Source organism: Pteropus medius, unplaced genomic scaffold (genome assembly GCF_902729225.1).
Source record: "Pteropus medius unplaced genomic scaffold, Ma_sr-lr_union100, whole genome shotgun sequence".
NCBI lineage: Eukaryota > Metazoa > Chordata > Mammalia > Chiroptera > Pteropodidae > Pteropus > Pteropus medius.
Window position 1 is genome coordinate 203171 of NW_024341895.1, and position 27622 is coordinate 230792.

Consider the following 27622-nt stretch of genomic DNA (forward strand, 5'->3'; position numbering starts at 1 on the left):
GAGGGAAACTGGGCACAGGGACGCAGACACACAGGAGGAAGGCCCTGTGACGATGGAAACAGAGATCGGAGCGATGCGCCTGTGAGCAAAGGCACGCCCGCGGTCGCCAGCCACCACCAGAAGCTAGAAAGATACAAGGACGGGTCCTCCCCTAGAGCCTTCAGAGGGCGCACAGCCCTGTGACCCCTTGAGTTTGGACTCCGGGCCTCCTGAACTGTGAGAGAATGCATTTCCGCTGCTTTAAGTCACCCAGTGTGTGGCGTTTTGTCACAGCGGCCCTCGGCACTAACACACTCCCATCTTGCCTCTATCCCCAACCCAGCTTTTTTGTCTCATCTCAGCACTCGTTACCCCGAAAACATATACAGTCGATGCTCATTATCTGCAGACCCCATAACTGCAAATTTGCCTACTCACCAAAATGTATCTCTAACCCCAAAACCATACCGGTGGGACTTTCACAGACATGCACAGAGTGCACGAGACACATGGTCCAGCTGAGGTCGACATGGTGACACTCTGCCTTGTTGCCTCGGCTCTTGTCCTAGAAGCCTGTATCCTGTTCATGGCCTACGGTGCCACACTTGTCACATGTGGGGGCTTTTAGTTAGTGATTTGCTGTTTAAAATGCCCCCCAGCATCGTGCTCAAGTTCTGTCTAGTGTTCTCGAGTGCAAGAAGGCTGGGTGTGCCTTACCCAGAAAATCCATGTGACAGATGAGCTTCGTTCAGGCCTCGGTCCTCATGCTGCTGTTGTGAGACCAGCGCTAGTGACTCGACGATGTACATTAAATACGGTGCCTTTCAACAGAACACACAAAACACAAGCTTCTGTATTCATTGATCGGTTGCTGATAAAGTGACCAGAGGCTCTGGATTCCTCCTGGGATCAGTGTTTCAGTATTCGCGAATTCAGTGTTCACAGCGACTTTATAGAACATGAGGATCTCGACAAAAATCAACCGTGTGTGTATTAAAAAAAATAGGGGCAGAAGCCAAAGGCACCAGAGAGACCACTAGGCTTGTGGCCTCAGATTCAGGCCTGGAGGAGCCCAGACCTGAAGGAGGTGGCAGGCTGGCCAGGCTGGCTGGATGGGGGACACGCAGGCCAAGGGGTGGGTAAACGCATGGTTCTGGGGGTCTGTCCAGCTTGAGCAGGAAGGCCCACTCGGCTGCTCAGATGCTCACGTGCTATGTGTGATCTCAGACAGCACACTAGCCTATCTGAGCCTCTGGGTCCCCATGTGCTAATGGCTGTTGCTGGGAGAGCCAGTGGGGTAGAATTTAAAATGTTCATTGATGTTTGTCTCGCCCAGGGGTTTTCCAGTTATCAAACACCCTCCTCCATTTCAACAAGAGACAATGTGCCAGCTTCCACTGTCTCAGAGAGGCTGTCTCAGCAAAAGAATTAACACCATAGGTCGAGAGGGACTTGGCTCATCTCGGTGGATGCCAGTGTGGACAGAAGGTGACCTGGCATAGAACAGTGGTTCTCATCCAGCTGATTCTGCCTCCACCCCAGGGGATACTGGGCCGTGTCTGGAGATGTTTTTGGTCGTCAAAATTGGGGGGTGCTACTGGCATCTGGTGGGTAGAGGCCAAGGATGCCACCCAACACCTTCCAATGCACAGGACAGCCCCCCATAACCAAAAATTATCTGGCTCAAAATGTCAGTGGCTGAAAATGGCCACAGGCACCTCCACCCCCACCATCAGATTACATTTATTGTGCGCTTACTGGGTACCAGGTCCTGTTCGAAGTGCTCAATACACACTGGCCATTTTATCCTCATAATGACCCCTTTGTAAGGAGGTTACTATTATTGTCCCCATTTTCAAAGAGGTTAGGTCACTGGCCCAAGGTCGCAGAGCTGGTAGATGGCAAAGCCAGCTTCCAGCCCAGGCTGCCTGGTTTCTGATCCTCCTCTCATCTCTTAACTCACCTCCTGGGGAATGTGGGGCGGGAGGGGGGTGCCCTGAAGTTCATTGAGATTATGGCTTTTCCCCACTCAGCAGAACGAGAGCTCAGAATTGAGGTTAAGATGGGTGACGAAACATCAAATTCTGTTTCTTGCACGATCCACGGGCCTCCCTGAGGGAGTGTCAAGCCCTAGCGTAGGTGCTTATGGGACGTTCTCCAGACACAGATAAGCTGAGTACAGCCTATTCTGGTGTCAGAAGTGAGACTGCTTGGCTGTGGGGTGGCTGCGATCTGGATAGGGGTCTGGTTATTCCAGGAGGGAGTTCCGAAATCGGGGTACGACACGGTGGGAGACATGCAGACATGTGCCACCACCAACGTCATTGTCATCATCACTAATAACAACAACAACAGTTTGCACTAACTGAGCACTCACTCCCAAGAGCCCTGTGTCGTTGGTACTACCCAACATTCCCATTTAGGAAATGAAGAAACTGAGGCTCAGCGAGGTCAAGCCACCTGCTCTGGGCCAGGCAGTAGAGGGTGTGACCTGAGCCCCTGCTCTTACCCCAGGGTTTGTCCACCTTCATACAGTTTACATTTGAGGCCAGAACATTCTCTGTGATGGGGAAGGTGCTGTGCACTGTAGGATGTTGAGCAGCATCCCTGGCCTCCGTCCATTAAATGCCAGTAGCACCCTCCCCCAGTTGTGACAACCTAAAAGTCTCTAGACATTGCCAGGTGTTCCCTGGGGGGCAGAATTGCCCCGGTCGAGGACCACTACTTTACCCCTAAACTTTGGGATGGAACAGGAAGTGATCAACATGGAGAGGTCTGGCTGCTGCAGCCCACAGAAGATTCTGAAATGTGAGCCAGTAATAATAATCAGTGGTGTGCAATATGGCTCTATAGCACCTACTATGTGCCAGGCACCCTAGGTCTATTCCTTCATTTCATTCTCGCAAGGACCCCGTGATGAGAGGGATGTGATCAAACCCAGTTGCAAATACAGAACTGAAAGCACAGAGGGTGGCGTGACTTGCCTGAGGTAAATTGCGGAACCAGGATTTGAATCCAGACTGCCCGGCCCCAGAGTCTACACTTAGACACCATGTGTGACTGCCTGCCCAGCGCCCCTGCCAGGGCTGCGTGGATGATGCTGTCAGACAGGTGAGAAAGGAAAGAGAAGCTTGAGATTTGCAGAAGAGCCTTCACGAGTGGCATCCAAAGACCCTCCATCCCAGGATTCTTGGACCCTAATGGCTCGGCCAGGTTTGATTAGGCACCTGCTGTGCACTTGAGGTCCTGGCTAAGAAGAGAATAACCAAGATGGCCTGGAGCCGCCCGCCTTCCTACCAAGACTCTTTCTGCCGGAGCCACCATTCCCAGTCTCTCATCCAACAGCCAGGAGCTGAGCACCTATTAAGTGCCACTAAAGAAATTTGTATTTCACAGATGCACAAGATGAGGCTCAGAGAGGCCAAGCGACTTGCCAGGGACACATAGCTGTTAAGCAAGAGTCAGGATGTGTCTCCTCCACCCCTCCAGGTCCCCTTTCAACCTGGGCCTTCCTGGGGATTATGGCATTTCAACTCCAGATTCACAGCCTTGCTGAACAACCCCTATATGCCCGGGGTCTAAGGATCAGAGCAGACATTTGCTCTCTCTGGAAGCTTCTCTGCTCCCTGGGGCTAAAGATGCAGCAGAAGGCCGGGGACTGGATGTCCATCGGGGTCTTGGTGTCCCCTGGACGCTGCCCCTTGGCTGATCCTCTGGAGCAGAAGCTGCTCCTCTTGGGGCATCCACCTCACCTGCTCCCTTCTTCTGCTGGACCCCTCATCCCAGGCCCCTTCACCTCTTATGGTCCTCCCCAGCAGCCCCCTAGCTCCCTCGGTTATCCCTCCAGCTCCCTCGGTGGCACCTGGGCCACCCTTGAGAAGGTAGTGCATCCAGAGGGTAGTGCTCCATCCAGGCATGACTTCCCTGGGGGATTGGGAGATGGCGATTAGGGCAAACAAGCCACCTGGGGGTCTCTGGTCCCAAACACCAACAGAGAGCTGGCTAAGGATGAAGAATCTGAACCCAAGAACCCAACTTGACCTTGCTGAAGCCAGGCCCCCAGCCTGCAACCCCTGCTCATTCACCTCCCTCCCGTGCAAGCAAAATGTAAAGAGGTCACACTACACTGGGGTCTTTCATTCAGGGGTGAAGGGGGAGTTACTCACGCTCTGCCAAGCGCCCCGACATCTCTGGGGTAGACATGAGGCGGGACAGGAACAGAAGGTCTGAGGACGGCCACGCACCTGGACATACTAGGGGCAACATTGGAGGTCCAGGCAGAGCAGCACAAGAAAGGCATCCGTGTTTGAAGTTTATGTCAAACTTTGTGAAGTTAGGTCACAAAGAGCTGGGCTCTAGGATCATCACCAGCCACAAGCAAGGAGGGTGGCACAGGAGGCCAGCTGAGTCATGTCTGCCCCAGCAGCAAAGGGGAAACTGAGGCCAGGCCTCAGATCATCACCCTGAGATCGAGAGTGATGTTCTCAAGAGCAGGCCCAAAAGCTGGTGGAGTGTGGGGGGAGGAGGACAGGGGCGACCTGTGGGTGCCAGGGTGGGGGTTGGGGGTGGCCGTGAGAGGGAAGATTCAGGGCTCGCTGTAAACAGGGGGAAGGCGCGAGGTTTGCGTTGCATTTGCCCGGTAGAATTTGGGAGGTTTTGTTGTTTTCATCTTTCCCCCCAGCTTTACTGACATATGATTGGCTCTAACATGGTGTAAGTGTAAGGTGCGCAGCGCAGTGATTTGGTGCGTGTGTGTATTGTGAAATGACAGCCACGGCCCCCTCCGCTAACACCTCCGTCACCTCACATAACTACCATTTCCTTTTTGCAGTAAGAACATTTAAGATCTACTCTCTCAGCAACTTCCAAGCACACAACACAGCACCGTCAACTACTCACCGTGCTGCGCGTGGGACCCCAGGGCTCGCTCATCTTCCAACCGGAAATTTGCTCCTTTGGCCAATGTCTCCCCATTCCCCCACCCACAGCCCCTGGTCACCACCACCCTACTTAGAGTCCACATATCAGCGAGATCATACAGTATCTGTCTTTATCTGACTTGCCAGGCGGAGTCTGAGTGGCTATTCGCTCCAGACACGGGAAGAATCCAAGAGGAAACTGACCACATGCCTTTCGCTCTCCCACCTCCGGGTCTCTGCCTGTGCTGTGCCCTCAGCCTGACACTCTCTTCCTTCTTCAACTGCTCAACCCCTGTTCATCCTTCAGATACCCTGTTAAACGTGGCTTCCTCTGGGAAGCCTTCTCTGACCCCCAAATTGGGGGAAATAGGACTTCCTGTCAGTTTCACCTGACCTTGAGCAGGTGCAATTTGTCTCAGCATTTAGGGGACACCGACCCCATGACTGGGGAAACTATCTGGCAGGTAGAGATGGCAGCTCCAGCTCCTTGGAAAGCCTCCCTCCCCCGGCGTAATGATCCCAGGGCCCCTACAGGATCCCTTCCCACCCTGGGGAGGTCTTTAGCCTCTAGGCTCACCTGCCTCCCCCCTGGGTGGTTAGATACCCAGTGACTTTTATCTCGGTTGTTTTTTGCCGATTCCACCACTCCTAGCTGAGCAACCTTGAGCAAGTAATTCATCCTCTCCGTGCCTCCGCCTTCTCGTTCAGGAAATGGTTATGATAACGGTGCCTCCTGCATGGGGCTGATGTAAATTTAAAACGGGACTCAAAACGAGGGCTCCATCATGGTTGTCATCCTGGTATTATTTTCCCAGGGTCCTACAGTCCAAGGGCAACTATGAGATTCCATTGCGCCCTCCTGTGGCAGCACCTGAGAACTGCATCCCTTCAGGTGCAACTCATTACATCACTTGCAAATTACCAAGAAATTATATATTTTTTTAAGTCAGTCCAAGCTTATTTAAGTCAAAAAGAGAATGTACTGGCCATAGCAGCCTTTGCACTTGCTGTGCCCTCCTCCTGGATGCCCTCACCGCTTCTGCCTCCTTCTTGACATTCAAACGGCGATGTCAATGCCATCTCCGCAGGGAGTCTTTCTCTGGATCCCTATATACTCAATACCGAGCACCAACTGTGTACCAGACCCTGTCCTAGGTACTAGGGATGCTGCTGTGGATCACGCAGGTGTAGAGCTCTTCCTTCGGGGTTGACATTCCGGTGAGGGAGACAGAATTACAAAAATAAGTATTCCACAGAGTATGTCAGGTGATGACTCATGCTAAGAGTAAAATAAACCAGGGAATGCGAGAAAAGGCGTGTGGGGTATAATCTTGAAATGGGAGTGTGGGCAGGCCTCACTAAGGTGGTGATGTTTGCGCTGAGACTTGAAGAACAAGATGGAGTCAGCCACGGGTATCAGAAGGAAGAGCATTCCAGGCAGCGGGACAGCAAGCGCAAAGGCCCTGAGCAGTGACCTCCAGGGAGTGGAGAGCGTTACTGTTCCTGGCTGTGTCCCCAGTACCTGGACCAGCACCTGGAACCAAAGACTGTTTAATAAAGATTGCAAGAATGAAAGCCCGGCTGTGGGCTTCAAGAACAGCTCGCTAAAATGATGGCCTTGGGGCCATTACCCTCCTCCTCCTGGTGGCTTCGCTCTTACAGGAGGCCTCTCCCTGTTGTCTGAGATGAGAGCTCAGCTTCAAATGCTACTCGAGATGAAAAAGTCTGTGTCCCAGGATTCCCTGCAAAAGCCTTGACATGCCCATCTCCCAATCAATGGTGAGGCCAGGAGATGAAAGGTGGGAATGGCTTAGGGCCAAGTCTCATGTTCCATCCACACTGAACCCAGAGGGGAGAGGGAGACCCCAAGGGACCTCTGGGGCAATGGCCTGGCAAGGAGGGGAAATGGATGCAAAGGGCCAGTTTCACAGAATAATTACAAGAGTTTTACAGCTATGAAGTGGCAGAGCCTGCAGCTCCTGGCTTAAAGCATCCCTGAAATTCCCGGAGCTGTCTGGTGGCCATCCATCACCAGACTAAGGACTGGTGGCTGCACAAGCCCCTGGGATGAAGGTGGGAGCTTTTAGCATTATGGCAGACATAGAACGCAAGGGCAGCCACCGCTTGGATAGAGAAAGAGGTCAATGAAAGGCAGCTCAGGGCGGGCTCCCAGTAGGCCCATGGGTAATGGAGGGCCCAATGGCAGAGGCCAGGGCCAGAGCCAGCTGACTGAACCTGTTGCTCTTGGGGGCTCAAGAGGTGGGGGCAGGGGAGAGGAGGCATAGTAGGTAGGGAACATCCTGCCCCTCTAGTCTGGCCTGGGGTGAGGATGAGGTGGAGTTTGCGCTACAACCTGGTGGGAGCTCCAGGAGGATATTTCCGGAGTCCCTGGTGCATGAGCCCTGCCCTGTCATTCCAAGTTCAGGACAGACAAAACCAATGTTTGCTATGTAGAGACTATTACCTACCACCACCACCGGCAGATGAGGCAACCTAAGGCCAAGGGCAAGGCCAGGCCCTGCCCAGTTCCCTGGAGGCCAGGCCTGGAAAATGCCTAGAACTGTGAGGTCTAGGATTCACTGCCCTATCCCCTCTTGGAGAACCTCAGGCGAGTGATGGGGGGTTTTGCAACAGCTGGTCACATAGGGTTCCAATCTCACCTCTGCCCTGACTATCCAGGTCACCCCCATTAATGCCTTAGCTCCACATCTTTTGAGAACTGACCCAGCGTTTCACAGTCCTCCCCATCCCCCACCCCCAATGGAGCTTTCACTCTTCCCATCTCTGTCCTCAGTTTCCAACTCTGAGAAATGAGACCAGACAGGCTCAAGGCGGGTCAAACCTCCCAGAGCGGAGCTCTGGGAAAGCGGGGCGAGTAGAGATTGATTCAGCTAGTCAGGGCACTGTGCCTGGCACACATTGGGAGGTGCCCAATAAATGCTTGTTTGAGGGAGGACTAGCTCTCAATAAATAACAGCTGTTGTCCACGCCGTTGCTGCTGGCGAGGGAGCGGGCTCTCCCCTCCCCCAGCCATTCACCCCGCCTCCCATTTCCCTCTAGCCCGATTCCTCACCCTGACCCCCACTACCCAAATTCCCTCCTCCTCTAAGCCCCCACCTTTCCCCACTTCCATTCCACTTTCTCCCCAACCACCCGTTCCTCTTTCCTCCAGTTCCCTTACCCCCACCCAATCCTTCCTCCCTCCCAGCCCCCCAGTCTTGCTCCCTCCCCCACCTCTTCTCCCTGCCCATCATCCCGCCCATTTCACTCCTCCGGGCCCATTCTCTCCCTCCCTCATCCTCACCCCCAAACTTCCCACCCCCACGGCGGGGCGCCAGGCCAGGCGGGCGCCCGGGCTCCCGGGTCCCTGGCTCGAGTCCAGCCCGGGGCCCAGGCCGGGCGGCGGCAGCGGCGGGCGGAGTTCTGGCGGCGCGGTTTGGGGGTTTTTTATAACTCTGGCCGGCGGCTCAGGAAGTGCCGTCCCCGCGCCCCCTCCCCCGGCCACGCCGGCCGCGCTCGCTCCCGCCCTCCCTTCCTGCGCGGGCCGGCGAGACGGCGGCGGAGACGGGACTGAGGCCCGGGCGGGCTGGCGGCCGGCCGCGGGTAAACGCGCTGGGGCTCGCGGGCCGGGCGGGGATGCGTGACTTGGGGAGACGTTGTCTGTCTGCGTTGCACGGGGATAGCCGTGGCCATCTTACATTGGCTTGTCCCCCTGCGGGTCTTGTGTCAGTATACGATGTCCCTAAGCGTGTGCGACACTGAGTTCAAGTGAGTGCCTGGTGTGTGTGTGTGTGTGTGTATGATGTGTGTTTGTGGACATCCACGTATATGTAAGTGTGTGTGCGTTTGCATGTGTGAGTCTGCATGAAAAATACCTGAGTGTCTGGGTGTGTTTGAATGTGGATGTGATTATGTGGGTGTTGAGTATCTGCTGTGTCAATGAGTGTGTGTCTCCAAACATCAGTGTGTTTGTCTCTGGGTGCATCTGAGTGTAACAAGTGTGTAAATGCCGGTGTGTAAGTGCGTCTGGGTTGTGTGTCAAGGTTTGTGGGACTTGGTGACTTTGTCCCTAGTTTTGTGTGTGTGAATGAGTGGGTACGTGTCTGTGTGTGGGCCCCGGGTGTGCATTTGTGTGTCTGTGTTTGTCTCTGGGTTGTCTATGTGTGTGTGTGCACATATGTCTGGGGAGTGTGTAGTTGTTTGTCTCTGGGTGTGTGAGTGTGTACTGAGTGAGTGTGAGGAATCTTTTGTGGGCCTTCAGTGTCCGATTGTTGGTCCCCAGCTGCGCAGGTGTGGTCCCTTACCCCCCCATCCCCCCACTCCCACCAGTGTGTGTTTGTGTGTCTGGGTGTGGGAGTGGCGCCGCCCACTTCCCTGGAGTTGGTCACCGGAGGCCACAGTCTGTCTCAGGAGGTCGGCTCCGGCTCTGGGGCTCTGGGCCTTTAATTAGCGGCTGGTTGGGGGACCCGCTGGGCTGCGGGGGCGGCAGGCCCTGCCTTTGTCTGCTGGCCCGGCAGGGTCTGCCGTCTGCCTCCTGCCTGCCCAGCCAGATGTGCAGCGCCCAGGGCCCAGCGGCTGCTGGCGGCCTGGGCTGGGGCCTCTGCCTGGGCAGCTGTGATACTGGCCTCCACAGGGAAGCCCGCAGCCCTACCCCCCCAGCAGGCCCAGGAGGTCTGGGTGTGGAGCCACAAGTCCCTCCAGGATCCCTGGGAGGGGATGGAGCCTCTGTTTCCGGGCCTTTTCCGCCTGCATTTCCTCCTCCAGTTGCTGGCACCGGCCCCCAAGCTGGCTACCTCCCTCCTGGCTTCTGGGAGGAGAGGCTGGGGGTTTGGCCAGGCCTGGGTACACACACACAGCCACACACGGGGTTCACAGCCTCACAGGGTCACATGGACACACACACACAGCCACACAGGCACACACACAGCCTCACAGGTCACATGGGCACACATCACACACAGTCACATACACAGCGCTACAATTCCATACACACAGCCCACACATGCAGTCACATCACATTTCCTCACAGCCGTGATACCCCACGACATCTGTTGCCCCCAGCCAGGCTTAGGCTCTGGAATCCCATATCCTCCAACAGCCTCATCTTCCCCCCTCCAAACCCACTGACCCTTAAGTGGTCCCCCCAGTACCCTGGGCAGGTCGCACTTCCCAGCTACCCCACGGGCTGGGCCACTGTCCCTGTGCTCTCCTCGGCCTTGCCCTGGCAGACAGCTGTGTGCCTGCCCCCTCCAACCCACCTGTGCTGGCTCCTTCAGCACTGTCCCCCACACCCTACCTGATCTGAGGCTCACGAGGGGATATGAGGTTGTTGGGAGGAGGGGCCCATCCTTAGAGGACAGTGATGAGGATTTTGGGGGGTAGCAGGAGGAGAGGCCCAACGACAGTGCAGCCAGGACAGGAGCCACAGAATCACTTAGGGAGGCAGAGTCTGCACCAGTGGGGCAACGAGGGACCGGAGTGGGGGAGGGGGGTTCCAGCCGCGACTGCAATGAGAACGCAAGCAGCCACCGGCCAGAGGGCGGGTGTTAGGCAGGAGGTGGGGGCCTAGGGGAGCCTACCCGGAAAGGGTATTGGTCTCAGAGCTGTTCAAGGCCTCAAAGATGGAATAGGGGGAGAAGAAGCAATAGGAAAAGGGTGGGGGTGGGGGAGGCAGAGGAGGGAAGGAGGGAGCATTATGGGGGAGATGGTGGGAACAGAGGAAGGATGAAACCCAACAGGAGGTTCACCAGGGACAAGGGTACACTTTTCTCAGTGACCCTCAACTCCAGACCCAGACCCAGTCCAGCTCCTCCTCACTGTCCTCTCCCTGTCTAGGCTCCCAAGAAGAGACAGAGGCCCACAGAGGCTCTCACACAGGGGTCCGACACTGTACCAACTGAAGCCCCCAGAAGGTAAAAAAAACCTATATACACACACACACACACACACACACACACACACACACCCCAAGGGGTAAATGTCAGCCCAGCTGAAGGGAGCAGCAGCATCACAGAGTCAGGGAGTGAGCTCCCCGTCACTGGAGGAGTCCAAGCAGAAGCGAGAAACGTTGGCTTCTAAGTTCATATCTTAGAGAAAACCTGGCTCTATCCCTCTGGAGCCAAACTGCCCTGTTTGGGGATCAACTCTCAGACTTGGCCAAGCTGCAAAGAAAACAAGACAGTGTGTGATTAAGGGGGAAATTGCAGGGAAGAGGAAGGTGGAGCCTGGAGTGGGGAGGAGGGTTTGGCACAGGGTGGTGGCCCAAAGTGGTGTCTGCGGAGGGCTGGCCTGGGGCAGATGCCGGAGGAAGCCTGGCGCTCCCCGGAGGAATCCAAAGGGAGAGGAAGCAGGACGAAGAGCCGAGCTGGAAATGTGGGGTAGAGAAGAGGTCACGGGGACAGAGACCAGGATGCAGCGGTTTCCAGCCCCACTGGCAGGGTGAATAGCGTTACCCATGGCAGAGGATCCAAGGGCATGGACCCCTAGGAATGGTGGGGGTGGGGAGGGAGGAGCCAAGCACTGGCCTCAGGTTTAATCTGGGTTGAAAATTCAACACTGACCAGCCTTCAGTTGTGTCCCATGCCAGCCTCCCCTTGCTGGCCTCCTGCCCGCTCCACACGAGCCTATGTGGTCCTGGGTCCCTAACAAGCGCCTCCCTGCCCGAAGGCCTTCGAGCCTGCTGTTCTCTCCCAGGTGCACCATCTCCTGTCTCTTCCCATGACTGGTTTCTTCTCGTCCTTCACACCCCCACTTCTGAGCCTCCCCATTAGGTCACAATCTGAGCTGCTCTCCTTTGTTCATCTCTTTATTTACTTGTCCGTTATCTGTCACTCTCAGGAGACTGAGCCGTGGGACTGTCCCCGGGGGCAGGGACTGTGTCCATATCCTACACAGCCATTACCTAAAGAATGGATCTTTACAGGGTTATCAGGAAATGAAAGGAAAGGAAAGGAAATGGTGTCAAAATGCAGTCACTTAGTAGGTTGCTCACAGAGCCAAGATCCTTGCCTGTCCTAAGACTGTAGGGAGGATGGGGCTGGGGTGGGGACACCCCAGTAAGGAAGTCTATGCTGAATCTTCATACTAGGGGAAATGCCTTGGGCTTCCTCCAGACTGGGAGTGAGGGGCTGCAGGCCCCCCTGTCAGCCTGGTGAGGGGCCTTGGCCATGACTGTGCTGGGCAGCAGGACTAGCCCCCACCCCACCCAGCTTCTCCCTCCCAGGAGCCCGGTGATGCTGCCCAGGCTGTGAACAGGGAAGGCGGCACTGTGGGGGCTGCCGGCAGCCAGGGCTGGGGAGAGACATGTGGACACGTGGCCTCTATGGCTCCCGCCTGCCAGATCCTCCGCTGGGCCCTTGCCCTGGGGCTGGGCCTTACATTCGAGGTCACGCACGCCTTCCGGTCTCAAGGTAGGGGTGGTCCAGGGCTGGTGGTGGGAGGGAGTAAGGAGACAAGGAGGGGTCAGTGGGGCTTGGATGGTGATTATGGGCGGGGGTAGTAAGGCCCTGAGGCTAGAGTCTTGAAGCCCTTGACCTGGATTCAGGGGCCGGCGAGGCCAGCATCACCTGCCCTGCAGCCAAGCAGCCATGTCACAGGGGTCCTTCCCAGGACTCACCCCAGGCCTCTGACCCTCACCCACAGATGAGTTCCTGTCCAGTCTGGAGAGCTATGAGATTGCCTTCCCCACCCGAGTGGATCACAACGGGGCACTGCTGGCCTTCTCACCCCCTGCCCCCCGGAGGCAGCGTCGGGGCACTGGGCCTGCAGCAGAGTCCCGCCTCTTCTACAAGGTGGCCGCACCCAGCACCCACTTTCTGCTGAACCTGACTCGCAGCCCCCGACTTCTGGCAGGGCACGTCTCCGTGGAGTACTGGACACGGGAGGGCCTGGCCTGGCAGAGGGCCGCCCGGCCCCACTGCCTCTACGCCGGCCATCTACAGGGCCAGGCCAGCAGCTCTCACGTAGCCATCAGCACCTGTGGGGGCCTGGTGAGCAGAGAGTTTGGGGAAGCAGGGGGAAACTACCATAAGTTTGGGAGTTAAGAACAACACATTTCTAAATATAAGTCAGAGAGAGAATCGTGGTGAAAATTTTAAAGCATTTTGAACTAACCAAAAGAATTAGCTAATTTTAGGATGCAGCTAAAGCGGTACTCAGAAGAAAACACATAGCCTTAGGTCAGTCTGAAAATTAATGAGCTAAACACCCATCTCAAGAGATTAGAAAAGTAATAGCAACCTAACCCAGTAAGGTAGAAGAAATGAAATCAAAAGAGAGGGTTCCGGGGGTCCCGGGAACCAAGAGCTGATCCGAGCCCTCTGTCTTCCCCACCCCCCAGCATGGCCTGATTGTGGCAGATGAGGAAGAATACTTGATCGAGCCCCTGCAAGGTGGGCCCAAGGTGGCCCGGGGCCCAGAGGAAAGCGGCCCCCACGTAGTGTACAAGCGTTCCTCCCTACGTCACCCCCACCTGGACACAGCCTGTGGAGTGAGAGGTAAATCCATCCGTCTTTCTGGGGATGGGTGAAGGGGCTGCACAACATCTCTACCTTGAGGCAGAGGTAGGCGGCGACGTCTTTCCGTCCAGGGCAGCAGCTACCTGAGGGGAGGAATGGCATCCGTCAGATAGCAGGGCAGTGGAGCAGGGCAACGGCCCATCTATCACTGCCATGGTTCAGTGGCCCCACAGTGAGTGAGACAGGCAGCTGGACAACCAGACAGGTGCTCAGGGGTCAAACTATCCGGCTCCAGGGTTACAGTGTGATCAGACAGTTAAGCAGCAGGGTGGTTGTAGCTGATGCTCAAGCAGTCGCACAATGAAAACAGTCAAAAGAAGGGCTCGGCCACCATTCAGAAGGTCAGAGTCACAGCCAGACTTGCGGGAGGACACTGTCCAAGCAGACATTTAGGGGATGGGCCAGTAAGAAAGCTAAACAACAAAACATTTACCAGAACAGTTTTACAGCTAGAAAACTGATGGCTGTAAGGTGGATCTGCAGAGCACCGGGACAGTCAACGAGTTGTGCGACCTAAGCGTCCGGGAGTGGGACGCCATGGCAGACGTACAGCCACCGTCAGTTGTACAGACAGAAAAGTTGATGGAGTCGCAGTCAGGAGTCAGTGGGACAGTCTGGCTGGAGCACAGTTGGGCAGGAAGCCCATCGAAAGGCTGTTGGTCCCACAGCCACAAAGCCATGCAGCGCGTTGATTAGAAAGTTCTGTAGTTGGAAGGCCAAGGAGTCATACGAGCACGGGGCCCTGGCAGCGTCAGCCCACTGAGCAGGCACACTCAGGTCGTGGCATTGTCAGGAGGTTGTAGGGTCATGCCGACTGCCCTGCGGTGCTGGGGATCTATTCCATCAGCCAGTTTGGCCGTAGGGCAGCCACATCGTTGGAGGACCAGACGTCTGAGTCGTGGAGCCCTTCTACTGGACATTGTGCGACCAGAATACCCAGTAGCAAAAGAACGCGGTGTTTGACTAGCAGACAGGGAGTTGGGCCATAGGAGCAAACAGCAGAATGACCAGAAATTGTCTATGCAGATGAGAAACCGTGGAAGGGGCGGCCGTGGTGGCTGCGCACCCTGAAGCCACCACCTGCCAGGCCCCTGGGCAATGAAACAGAGCGAGGCCAGCCGGGTCTGAAGCGCTCAGTCAGCCGAGAGCGCTACGTGGAGACCCTGGTGGTGGCAGACAAGATGATGGTGGCCTACCACGGGCGCCGAGATGTGGAACAGTACGTCCTGGCCATCATGAACATTGTAAGTGCCTCCCCCTCCCAGGGCAGGGAGCCGCAAGCACCAGGAGCCAGCCTCCAGAGGTCGGGAAGAGCGGTGTCAACATCCCACCCCCAATTCTCGACCAGAGGAACAGAATGGAGAGGGGGCAGGGAGAGAAAGGAGGGCTGCCCGAGGCAAGGATGAGCAGAGGTAGCTTAGCGCGGTGCTTAGGAGCGTGGACCCTGCAGCCGGATGGCCTGGGCTGACATCTCAGCTCTGCCGCTCTTTAGGTGTGGGACAAGCGACTTCACCTCTGCCTTGCTTTGCTCCTGTAAAATGAGGATAATAACAGTGCCCACTTCATAAGGCTAAGGTAGATGCGGTGAATTGAGGAAGCGCTCAGAACAGTGCTGGGTACACAGTAGGTGCTGTATGTTTGCTTGCTATATAAAAATAAGCACACCGCCTGCAGGTACTTGTCGAGGTTACCAGTACACACGTGGACACATCTGTATGTATGCGGAGCTCTCGCTCGAGCTATAGGTGAGCTCTAATTCATACAGCTCACTTAACTGACCTGTACTCAGATATACTCAGTGCCCATACCAGACCTCGATGAAGGCTCTGAGTCTCAGTTTCCCCCACCATGAAATGGAGTTATCATAGTACGTACAGCAGAGAGTAAGAGTTGGTGGGAGGGAAGACAGGGCACTCGGCCCATAGCTTGATGAGTGAAAGGTACTCTTGTTTCACTGAAGCGAAAAAGAGAAAGGAAAAAGTTTAGCAGGCAGATGGCCCAGGATGTGTACATGACATTGTATCTGATGGCACGATTTTCTTCCCCAACCCTGCATCCCTCCCTTGGGCTTTGAAAGTTTCCTAAAATCTGCCAGGGTTTCCGTGGGTTTCCACATGAGACGGTGATGTCCCAGGGCTCCGAGATCACGGCACTGTGTGGCCTCCATCGTTGGGCCCACTCACCCCAGGCCACACCCTCCTTCCCTCTGACCACTGTCACTAGAGCTTCCTGCCCCTACACTTCCACCTTCCTGTGGTGATGCTCAAATTGGTACCTTCGGACAGCCACGGAATGAGACGCATCCCCCAGGCCACCTCTGGGCAGAGACGCTCAAGGCAGCCAGAGGGTAGGCAGGGAAGGGATGGAGGACAAGACTAGCTAAGCAAGGGTGAGTCAGAAAGAAATGTACGTAAGCAACCAGTGCTTTCCAGACAGGCTTACCCAGACTTGAATCCCACTTACGATACCTGCCGGCTGTGTTTCCTAACCCCTCTGTGCATCAGTTTGCTCATCTGTAAAATGGGAATGATAATAGTACCTACTCCGTGGGTACGTGAAGGTATGTGCAGCAGGCTTAGCCTGAGGCCGGGCGTACAGTAGGTACTTGATTAAAATGAGTGATTGCCATTGTTTCTCTTTCTGTTTTCTGCTCTGGGCCCCTCTTAAGACTCCGTTTCTCTTGTTTCTTGGAGGTCAGGTTGCCAAACTTTTCCAGGACTCAAGTCTGGGAAACATCGTTAATATCTTGGTGACACGGCTCATCCTGCTCACGGAGGACCAGGTGCGGGGCCCACCCCTTCCTCTGCACACCAGCGCTACCTGCCCTCCCCAAGGCGGCTGGCACCCATGCACCTCACTCTGTCCATTCTCAGCCCACTCTGGAGATCACCCACCACGCCGGCAAGTCCCTGGACAGCTTCTGTAAGTGGCAGAAATCCATCGTGAACCACAGCGGCCACGGCAACGCCATTCCGGAGAACGGTGTGGCCAACCACGACACTGCGGTGCTCATCACACGGTGAGTGGGGGGAGGGCTCCAGGACTTGGGCCAGAGGAACGAGTGGTCCAGCGGACCATCGGGGTCCAAGCAGGGGATCACCTGCTGGGAGACGGAGAGGCTGGGACTGTTCAGCTGCCCCGTTCAGGAGCCAGGCATGGGAGGGCAGCTTGGAGCCTGAGAATGTGAGGAGGCGGGCGTTGGGCCACTTGGGCGTTGAGGCGCTCCCTCCCTCACTCTCTCATTCAGTCAGTCAGTGACTCATGCACCCCAGCATCCCCAAGGCCAGCTGGGGGCAGAGCACAAGACTTCGGGTGAGAGGCAGGTAGCACCTCCCAAGCAGAGCTTAGCCCCCAGATGCAGGCGTGGTGGCGTCATCAGGCAGCCCAGCCTCCTCATTGCCCCCATCTCCTCCCACAGCTATGACATCTGCATCTACAAGAACAAACCCTGCGGCACGCTAGGTACCTGCGCCCCGAGGTTTCAGGCTCCCACGGAGGCAGTGGGCGGGGTGGCCCTGGCAGGGGTGGGGGCCCAGCAAGGTGGACGGGGCCGGCCAATGCAGCCCTGAGTGCCCAGCCCCCGCCCCGCGTGCCCGTTTCCCAGGCCTGGCCCCCGTGGGAGGGATGTGCGAGCGAGAGAGAAGTTGCAGCATCAACGAGGACATCGGCCTGGCCACGGCGTTCACCATCGCCCACGAGATCGGACACACGTGAGGCCAGGGGACACAGGAAGGGGAGGACGGGAGGATCGGGCAGGTCCCCGGCACCCAGCAGAGCCAACACTCCTCTCCCCAGGTTCGGCATGAACCACGATGGTGTGGGGAACAGCTGTGGGGCCCGGGGCCAGGACCCAGCCAAGCTCATGGCCGCCCACATTACCATGAAGACCAACCCGTTCGTATGGTCATCCTGCAGCCGCGACTACATCACCAGCTTTCTGGAGTGAGGACAGACGTCCTGTCCTGCCCAGAGGCTCATACTCATGTTGGCGGGCGGGGGGCGGGGAGGTCTTCTGGAAATCAAGGCTGCCTCTGAGAAGGGTCCCGTTGCCTGCAAGGCTGCTCCCCAGGGCCCCCACCCATCCAGGGCCCCAGAGCTCTTGGTCCGTAATCCAGCATGACAGCTGCTTTCCTCTTGCCACAGCTCAGGCCTGGGGCTCTGCCTGAACAACCGGCCCCCCAGACAGGACTTCGTGTACCCAACGGTGGCGCCCGGCCAGGCCTACGATGCAGATGAGCAGTGCCGCTTCCAGCATGGAGTCAAATCGCGTCAGTGTAAATACGGGGTAGAGAGAGCCTTCCTGCTTTCCTTCCTGGGAGGGGAGGGGGCCACGGGGTGAGCAACTCCACATAGACACCCCTCCATCAGGCGCTGGGAGTGGGAAAGCTGGGAAGGCGAGTGAGCCCGTGGGGCCTGAGGCACAGAGGTGCAAGGGGTTATACAGTGTCACAAGCAACCAGACAAGATTGGGAACAAGAATGGGATCTGATTTTCCAGACCCCTGATTTGGAGGCTGGGCTGGGGAGAGCCTGAGAGGCCACCTTGTGTCCAGGATGTCAGGCCACCTGCATAAAGCCCCAAGACCCCTGACTGGGCCATTTTTAACTAAACATCCAGACTTGGTGGAAATAGTTGGTGGCGCCTGGGGAAGAACCATCTTCCTTGCTTGGCAAAGAACTGGACAGAGCTTTCCAGGGACGCCCTGTCTTCACATCCCCTACTGACCAGTTCACAAGACCTCCTGGCCCCCATCCTTGGCTGGATGAACTCTGAGCCTTCTGATCACTCCCCAGCTCTTTCCCAAGATGTAGACTCAGCTCCCAAAGCCCCATTTGTGCATAGAGAAGTGAGCTGGGGCTCCTGCTCCCAGCTCCCCCCGGGGAGCTAGACCTGCTGGCTTCCTGCTTCAGCCACCAGGGGCTCAGTCAGGGTCTGTCCCTCCACTACCCATGTCCCCCAATACGCAAAGCACACTCCCTGCCTCCTCATGGCTTCAGCCCTGGACCCAGTCTCAATCCTTCACACTCTCGAGATTCAAATGATCAGAATTTGCAAGGCCACGTCCAAGCTAAGGCCACGTTATCTCAAAATGGGGAGTAGGCAGCTAAAATGCCCTCACTTCATTCCAGCGCAAGACAAGGAGACAAACCCGGGATCAATTTATATTTAATTGACATTCCTCTCTCGCCCCCATGACCTAACTTGACTGGTAACTATGGTACCCTCTGATGAATTCCGAAAGAATTCTGAAACTACCCTTTAAGCATCTGCTGTGTCCCAGGTATCCTGACAATGATGACAATGGCTGATATGACTGAGCACTCACTATATGCTGAGTATGTGATATGCATCCTCTCATTTAAGCTCTGGCTAATCTTATTATCCCCACACTACAGAAGAAGGGACTGAGGCATAGGGAGGGTGCCTTACCCAGAGTCAAAATTCAAGACCACGTCAGAGCTGGGTTCTGAATCCAGGCCTCTCTGACTCCAAATTTTATAAAGGGGTGGGGGAGGGGAAGAAATGCCAGAATACCAAGCATGAGCCAGAGCTAGCTGTATGTTGAATTGATTTTCCCTTTTATTTTTCCAAGGAACATGTTCCTGGCCCTCCTGGCAAAGGAGAGAATTGTTGACTATATGTAAATTGGTTAATATGTGTAAAGAGCTGGGCCTACCTAGTGCCCAGTCCGGAGGTAGCTGTGGTCGTTGTTACTCGATGATAAGGCATTGTGCAAGCCCTTTCATATCCACTCTGTCACATGCTTCTCATCCTTTGATGTAGGCAAGGCCCATGTGATAGATGAGAAAACTGAGGCCCAGAGAGGGGGAATGTGTTGCAAGTCAGTGGCGGAGTTGAAATCTTCCTCATGTCTCGGACTCATCCGCATGTCACAGTGCATCTTTGTGGAGAGGAGAGAAAGCAGGAAGTGGCATAGGCAATTGTCTTTAAGAGGTATCAGAAGTGGCATGTGACATTTTTACAAATGGCCAGGAAGACACAAGCCCAGCGAAGCCAGAAGACCAAGCTGAGTTTTTAGCTGAGAAGTATCCTCGGAAGGGGCAGAAGGCAGGAATTCTGGAGGATGTTTGAGGAAGCAGGTCTGAGGACAGCTCTCCAAACTTTTCATATGTGTGCAGGAGTCTCTCAGAGGCTGATGCAGAAAAGGTCCCTTCCTACAGCCATTGAATGGTACAATCCCAAATCTGCAAAGCTCGAAAGGATCAGGTTCAAAGAGGTTATATAGAAATATAAAAAGGAGACAAAAGGGTCTCCACTTCACAGGAGGAAGACCCTGTAGGGGGGGGGCAAGGTGTAAGCTAGAGCAGGGGTCCCTAACCCCCAGACCATAGACTAGTACCAGTCCCTGGCCTGTTAGGAACCAGGCCACACAACAGGAGGTGAGTGGCAGGCGAGTGAGCAAGGCTTCATCTGTATTTGCAGCCGCTCCCCAGCGCCAGCATCACTGCCTCAGCTCCACCTCAGACCATCAGGCATTAGGGTCTCACTGGAGCATCGGTCCCTGGTACCAAAAAGGTTGGGGACCGCTGACAGAGGTTCTAACCTGAATCCGGTGGGGGCTTGTCCAGGTATATTAACCTGGACCTAAAAGGTCAGAGTGACTTCCTGGGACTGGTGTAGGACCTCCTGCCAGGCTATGGTCCAGCTCGAGCAGACAGGAAGAAGGCGGGCTGATTTCTCACTGGAAGAAGCAGAGGGATGTCTCACACAGACGGAACCTACCTTTGTCCTGTCCCAACCGTCCATCAATTAAAACCTTTACAAGCTCCCCCAGTTTAGTTGAGGGGAACAAAGAGAACCACCTGCTGGAAAAAGGAGATAGGGCCCTTGACCTGAGCCACCTTCCAGGCCTGATTTTTCAGAACACTGCCTTTCCATGGGCTGCTTCACCCATCCCAAAAAGGAATCCAGAATCATTCCTCAGCAGATCCCACATTTCCTTCTAGAAACTCAGGCAATGCCAGGGACTGAACCTGACCCTTCAGTCAGAGGTCTGGGTTAGACTCTAGGCTGCCCTTCTAGTAGCTGCGTGACCTTCAGCAAGTGACCTCACTTGTCTGAGCCTCGGTTTTCTCGCAGTAAAATAGGGATAATGATGCCTAAGGGAGTATGACACGCAGGTGTTCAATTAGTGCAGTGTACATATAGGCAGAGAGGTGGTCCCAGGCCATGCCCTGCTAGAGTATCTAAGAGGATTCCTTGAGACCCAGGAAAGGATCATTGGGGCTCCCATGCCGAGTGGGCAGTGAGTGCGTCGCCTGGGTCCTCCCAAGGGAGGAGGGCAAGCTTGAGCGGGCGCCTTGGCCCGCAGGAGGTCTGCAGCGAGCTATGGTGTCTGAGCAAGAGCAACCGGTGCATCACCAACAGCATCCCAGCCGCCGAAGGCACGCTGTGCCAGACGCACACCATCGACAAGGGGGTGAGCGCCAGCCAAGGCCCCGCCCCCATCCTTAGGCCGTGCCTACCCGAGCCGCCCTCTAGTTCCTCCCCTTGTTCCTGCAGGCCCCGCCCCTGGAGTGAGGCCACACCTCCACTCCGTCTCAAGCCTCGTCCACAGGCTTGTCCCAGTACTGGCTTCACATCCCTTGCTTTGGCCACGCCCCTTCCTAAACAGTGCCTCCCTGGCCAAGCCCCTGTAACCTGACTGTATCCAGGTCCTCAGACCCCATGTCCATCCTCTTACCTATACCGTGTCCCAGGGGTGCTCAGACCTCCGGTGGGAGGGGTGCGGGAATAAGCACCAAGGGCCCACCGAACCGGGCTCACCCCTCTCCATCCCACCTGCAGTGGTGCTACAAGCGGGTGTGCGTCCCTTTCGGGTCGCGGCCCGAGGGCGTGGACGGGGCCTGGGGCCCGTGGACCCCGTGGGGCGACTGCAGCCGGACGTGCGGCGGCGGCGTGTCCTCCTCCAGCCGTCACTGCGACAGCCCCAGGTCAGTCCTCAGGACCCCCTACGAGGAGGGGGGATAAGGAGCACCCTCACCCCCCTCCCCATCGCCTGTCCCCCACTCTTTCCAGGCCAACCATCGGGGGCAAGTATTGCCTGGGCGAGAGACGGCGGCATCGCTCCTGCAACACCGACGTGAGTTCCCCGGGACCCTAAGTCGGTCCCTCGGAAAAAAAAGAGGCGCACATCAGCTTCCCAGGAGCTGCTGCCGGCTGCCTGCCTTCTCGGGGACCTGCAACGGCCGCCCCCTCCCTTCCCTGCCCCTCCCCCTGGGCCCAGTTCCCGGCCCTCACACCTCCCCGGGGATCCGGCTTCTTCCAAATCTTGCAGATGAGTGTCCCACCTTATAATTGTTTGATCTCCACCACCCTTCCTTCCCTGCTACAGCAGAGTCTCCCCCCTCCCTTCAAAGCCCAGTTTCCCCAAACAGCCCCGCCCCTACCCCAAAGCTGTCACTGCGCTCCCTGTCACCAAACCCAGTAGCCACGTTTTCGGTCTCTGCCTGCGCCCTCTTCTGACCACAGACCATGGCCAGCTGTCCAAAACTCCCGCCCTGCCTGCATCACCAACGTCCCGCGCTCCCAGCCCCTCTTGGGCTGCACTTTCGGTCCCCTTTTCTCATCTTCTCCGCTTGTTTCAATGCTGGGGTTCCCCAGGGCTGCATCCTGGGTGTAAATGAGTGTTACGTGTACACGTCTAATAAGCACAAAGCTTACTGCAGCAGGGGATGCTAAGAGGGAGGGAGAACTTTAGAGCGAGGGGTAGGCAGTCTAGCCCCCCATCCAGAGGGGGTTGTGTCTGCCAAGTTCACATGCCCCTCACATTCATGAAGAGCTGGCCACCTTCCCCAATTTGTCGTGCTCCTTTCTAGGCGCTCTCTCTCTCTCTTCTCTACTCCTCCCTCTCAGAAAGGTTCAGTGATCTGAAACTAGAAACCCAAGCATCATCCCCATCTTGCACTTGATATCTAATGAGTCACCTGGTCCCATCTCAGATGCATCAGTCCCTCCAGCCCCACCTGCCTGTACCTTGCCCAGGCTACGATACAGTCCTTCACCGCCTCCTCCCTGACCTCCCAGCCTCCCTGCCTCCAGCCTCATTTCTCCAACCCATCTGAACATTTGTTCTATGCCCTGGGCTTCTGCCCTAACTCCATCCTGGGACACTTGGCCTCCCTCCCTCTCCCATCTCATGCCCCCAGGACTGTCCCCCTGGCTCCCAGGACTTCAGGGAAATGCAGTGCTCTGAATTTGACAGCGTCCCCTTCCGTGGAAAATTCTACACGTGGAAGACATACCGAGGAGGTGAGTGCAGGGCTCAGGAGGCCATGGGCGTGTCCAACAGAAGGTGGATATGGCATCATGGGGTCTGCCCTGAGCCCTCCCCTCGCCCGAGGAGTCAGAGTGCCAGACTGGATGCTGGCAACCCCTATTCCTTCTGCCCAGCTTGCCCATCCTTCTTGGATCTGGGGTCTCTCCCTCTTGGCCTCACCTCCCCCAGGAAGCAAGCAGGGAGCCCCAGGGCGGCCTGGCCCTTGGTCTGACGGGGCCGTGCCCCCCAGGGGGCGTCAAGGCCTGCTCACTAACATGCCTAGCGGAAGGTTTCAACTTCTACACGGAGAGGGCGGCAGCTGTGGTGGACGGAACACCCTGCCGCCCAGACACAGTGGACATTTGTGTCAGCGGCGAGTGCAAGGTGGAGTGGACTCCCAGAGAGAGGGGATGGGGGGGTGGAGGGGACGAGCGCCCCACTGATACCCCCAACCACCACTGCCTCCCCCAGCACGTGGGCTGCGACCGAGTCCTGGGCTCTGACCTGCGGGAGGACAAGTGCCGAGTCTGCGGGGGTGACGGCAGTGCCTGCGAAACCATCGAGGGGGTCTTCAGCCCGGCCTTGCTCGGAGCCGGTGAGAGGCCCCCACTTCTCTGCCACAGTCCCCACTGGGCTGGGGGCAAAGCTGGCCCCCAGTAGTCAAGATCAACAAGGAACCCCAAAAAGTCCTGGGGACCCAGCAATGCCCCGGATCAGGTTCAAGGACTGGCTTGGGCTCTGGGGCCTAAACTTGGGCAGTTAAAATGTCCAAGCGAGGGGACCAAAATCTTTCCCCTCTGCCATCCAGGGGTCCTCTTGCTCAAGTGTGGTTTAGGGGATGGTGTGGTAGGATCCAGGCAGATAAACCAGGACTCCTGAAGGGCACAGGTGGGCAGGGCTGGAGGGTTCCCAGGGGCTCGTGATCATCCAGGTCCTACGTGGTGAAGCCCACTGCAAACCCAGCTCTGCCAAAACCACCATGTCACCCTGTGCAGGTCGGTCTGTCCATGGTGCTTCCTCCTCTCTGCCCAAGCCCAGACCCGCTGCTTGTTGGGGGCTTGGGGCCTCTTTGGTGGTAAGAGAGGCAGGAAAGTTAGGTTCAAATCCCAGGCCAGCTACTTCCTAGCTGTCAAACCTAGAAGCTCTGCTTCTCTGAGCCTGTTTTGTCGACCATAAAATGGGGATTATGGCACATCTACTTCCCAGGGCCAGAGCTGGGGACACGGTGCGATGTCCCTGTAAGCACTTAGCTCAGTATTGGTTAGCCGCTATCACTCAGAGTTAGGGATGGAGGAGGCAGGCAGGTGTGGGGGATGGGTCAAGCGGGTGACACCTAGCTCCATGTCCAGGGTACGAGGAAGTCGTCTGGATCCCCAAAGGCTCCGTCCATATTTTCATCCAGGACCTGAACCTCTCCCTCAGTCACCTGGGTGAGCCGGAGGTGGGGGGGATGAGGATTGGGGCTCAGCTTGGCTGGGGTTCTGACCCCTGTGCTGTCCCCCAGCCCTGAAGGGGGACCAGGAGTCCCTACTGCTGGAGGGACTGCCCGGGACCCCCCAGCCCCACCGTCTGCCCCTGGCTGGGACCACCTTTCAGCTTCGACCAGGGCCGAATCAGACACAGAGCCTAGAAGCCCTGGGACCCATTAACGCGTCTCTCATCGTCATGGTAATGGTGGGAGCAAGGTGCAGGAGGACATGAGCATCCTGGTGGGGACTCCGAGCTTGATTTCCCTTCGATGCCCCCACGCCAGGTGCTGGCGCGGACAGAGCTGCCCGCCCTCCGCTACCGCTTCACCTCGCCCATCGCCCGCGACGCACTGCCCCCCTACTCCTGGCACTACGCGCCCTGGACCAAGTGCTCCGCCCAGTGTGCCGGTGGTGAGGTTGGGGTGGGGCCAGGATGTGGGCACTGACTGGTCACCCGGACTGACCTTCTGGACCAGGCAGAGCTGAGCAGCCTCTCGCTAACCCCCAGGCAGCCAGGTGCAGGCTGTGGAGTGTCGCAATCAACTGGACAGCTCAGCCGTGGCCCCCCACCACTGCAGCGCCCACAGCAAGCTCCCCAAGAGGCAGCGGGCCTGCAACACAGAGCCCTGCCCTCCAGAGTGAGTGCCCTCCAGGGTGCAGGGTGGGGGTGACAAGTACTGCAGTGGTAGTGCTGCTGACATCGGAGGGGTGAATACTCCCAGGATTGGGGTGATGGTATTCCCCAAGTCAAAGTCATGAAGGTGGGGGGAGGGCTCTCCTAGAACCAGAGTGGGAAGGAGGGTGCTCCCCAGTCAAATCCAGGCGGTCATCTCCCACTGGGGTGATGTACCTCCATACCTCCCATGTGGATACAGGGAGATGACGTTCGTTCCAAGTGCAGGGTTTCTGAGTGCTCCCTGCGTGAGCAACAGTCGTCCCGGTGCCAGTTCCCATAATGATGCTGATCGCTAGGGAGGAGGAGGACGCTAGTGCTCCAGGCGCCGGGTTCCCTGCTCGTATACTCTCAGAGCCTCCGCATTCCCCACAGCTGGGTTGTAGGGAACTGGTCGCGCTGCAGCCGCAGCTGTGATGTGGGCGTGCGCAGCCGCTCTGTGGTGTGTCTGCGCCGTATGTCAGCCGCAGAGGAGAAGGCTCTGGACGACAGCGCGTGCCCGCAGCCACGTCCACCCATCCTGGAGGCCTGCCACGGCCCTGCCTGCCCGCCGGAGTGGGCCACCCTCGACTGGTCGGAGGTCAGCCGCCCCTTCCCGCCTGCGCCTGACCCATTCTCTGTGCAGCGCAGGGCAGGGCCTGGGGGCTGGGTGCCCACTGAGGTCCACAGTCACAAGCCCCTCCCCGTAGCCCCAGTGGGCCACGCTCAACTGGTCCGAGGTTAGCTGACCCCTCCTCACCTCCCACTGGACGAGCATCCTCCCCACACCCTGTGCAAGCGTGGGAACAGGGGTGCCCACTTAGCATGAAATGCCCCCTCCAACTGCAGTGCACTCCCAGCTGCGGGCCAGGCCTCCGCCACCGCGTCGTCCTTTGCAAGAGTGCTGACCACCGTGCCACACTGCCCCCCACACACTGCCCACCCGCAGCCAAGCCACCAGCCACCATGCGCTGCAACTTGCGCCGCTGCCCCCCCGCCCGCTGGGTGGCGGGCGAGTGGGGCGAGGTAGGTGGGCACGCCCTGGGGGACAGAGGCTGGGGCAGAGGCGGCTGGGCGGTGGCTCATCAGCGATGCCCCGCAGTGCTCTGCGCAGTGCGGCCTTGGGCAGCAACAGCGCGCAGTGCGCTGCTCCAGCCACACCGGTCAGCCATCGCGCGAGTGTGCTGAGGCGCTGCGGCCACCTGCCACGCAGCAGTGCGAGACTAAGTGCGACAGCGTGTCCCCCGGGGACGGCCCCGAAGGTACGTGGGGCAGAAGGTCATGGGGCATTAGAAGGGCCCTGTCAAGAGGCAGCCACAGGGGAGTGTGGGGCTCCTGACCGCTGGCCGGAGACCTCCAACCACCGAAATGCTGTTCTGTCTCCTTCAGGCCAGCCTCGCCATCCCCTCTCTGCAGACGTTTAAGTGTCACTGTGTGCCAAGCGTTTTAGGCACCTGATCCTTTTGGGGGCCCAAACTCGGGTCACTCCCCCAGCCACCTCCATGACCTTCGACTTATTATCTCCACCCCTAGCATTATTTGCCTAATATTCTCTCTTTAAATCAGAGTTTCTTAACCTCGGGCACTATCAATGTTTGGGGCCACATGATTCTTTGTCATGGGGCCGCCCTGGGCATTGTAGGATATTTAGCAGCCTCCCTGACCTCTACCTGCTTGATGCCAATAGCCCCCTCCCAGGGGTGATAACCAAAAATGTCTCCAGACATCACCAAATATCCCGGAGGGGGGCGGGCAAAATCACATCCCCTTGAGAACCACTGGTCAAATATACCCATTTTTCTCTCCCTAAGTAAATTTATTTTTCATAGCAATAGATTACTTTCCGGGCACAGGAACCAAACTGTATGGGTTCACCTTTCACCTCTGTGCCTTCGTTTTCTTGTCTGTCAGGGGGTAAAAAATATATTTACTTGAGAGAGGCCCGCATTATGAGAGGCGGAATAAAATAATCCACGTGAAGCCCCGGAGCCCTGAGACCTGACTGCCACCCCGCTTTTCCCACTCTCTGCAGAGTGCAAGGATGTGAACAAGGTCGCCTACTGCCCCCTAGTGCTCAAATTTCAGTTCTGCAGCCGAGCGTACTTCCGCCAGATGTGCTGCAAAACCTGCCAGGGCCGCTAGGGGGCGCGCGGTCCCCTGAGCCACCACTGGGCGCCGGCTCGGGGCGGGGGAACCCAACATGCAAGCAGCCAGCCTGAAGGAGCCCGAGAGGGCGGGATCTGGGAGTGAGGGGTGAGATGGACCAGAAGTTATTTATTGGGAACCCTTGCAGGGCCCTGGCTGGGAGATGGAGAGCAGCTGGCCACCCCTAGGGCTCCTCCTCAGCCCCTCTCCTAGTTCACAGTGAGAGCCCCTCCAGGGTGGGTTAGAGGAGGGAAAACTGTTGGCCTAGCACCCTTTTCACCCACCCCTAGAGAGCACCCCAAACTCCCCCACCTTTGATTGGAATATGTACTGTGAAGAGTTTGGGTGGGGAGGGGGTCAGCTGGTGCCCTGGCCCCCAGCACTGCCCTGTCCCTCCACTCTGAGCTGGAGGGAGTCTATGTCCGCTGTGGGGGAGGGATTAGCACCCCCTCCCTGACACTCTCCCCCTGACCAGGCCAGCCACAGGGATGGGGCAGAGCTAAGAAGACCCATCCCAACCTCTGCCCATCCTGCCCCAGGGGGACCCCGACATCCAGGCCGCCCCCATCATGGTGCTACAGGCCCTGCCCTGGGGCCCACACGCTCCTCGCCAGGAGGCCGTACATCAATAAAGTCTGTCTTGTGTAGATTTCTGCACGTGG

General features: G+C 57.1%; 1 protein-coding gene across 10 annotated transcripts; it reads left to right on the plus strand.

Moving 5' to 3' along the window:
• Positions 1–8389: 8389 nt before the first annotated feature.
• ADAMTS10 (ADAM metallopeptidase with thrombospondin type 1 motif 10) lies at positions 8390–27613 on the plus strand. Of its 10 annotated transcripts, none has more exons than XM_039857442.1 (26): positions 8390–8501; positions 10734–10810; positions 12107–12307; positions 12540–12886; positions 13237–13393; positions 14441–14658; positions 16113–16196; positions 16288–16433; positions 16833–16876; positions 17019–17124; positions 17210–17356; positions 17558–17699; positions 20748–20855; positions 21224–21369; positions 21455–21518; positions 22585–22687; positions 22945–23078; positions 23166–23289; positions 24044–24124; positions 24199–24362; positions 24448–24574; positions 24672–24801; positions 25212–25416; positions 25665–25841; positions 25918–26077; positions 26848–27613. In XM_039857442.1, the coding sequence occupies exons 3-26, from the start codon at positions 12220–12222 to the stop codon at positions 26955–26957; spliced, it is 3312 nt and encodes a 1103-aa protein (XP_039713376.1). In that variant the 5' UTR covers positions 8390–8501; positions 10734–10810; positions 12107–12219; the 3' UTR covers positions 26958–27613. The 10 variants fall into 10 exon arrangements, with proteins under 10 accessions (XP_039713376.1, XP_039713361.1, XP_039713397.1 ...); XM_039857427.1 differs by having other exon boundaries at positions 12121–12307; XM_039857463.1 differs by having other exon boundaries at positions 12121–12307; positions 25269–25416.
• The last annotated feature ends 9 nt before the right edge of the window (positions 27614–27622 follow it).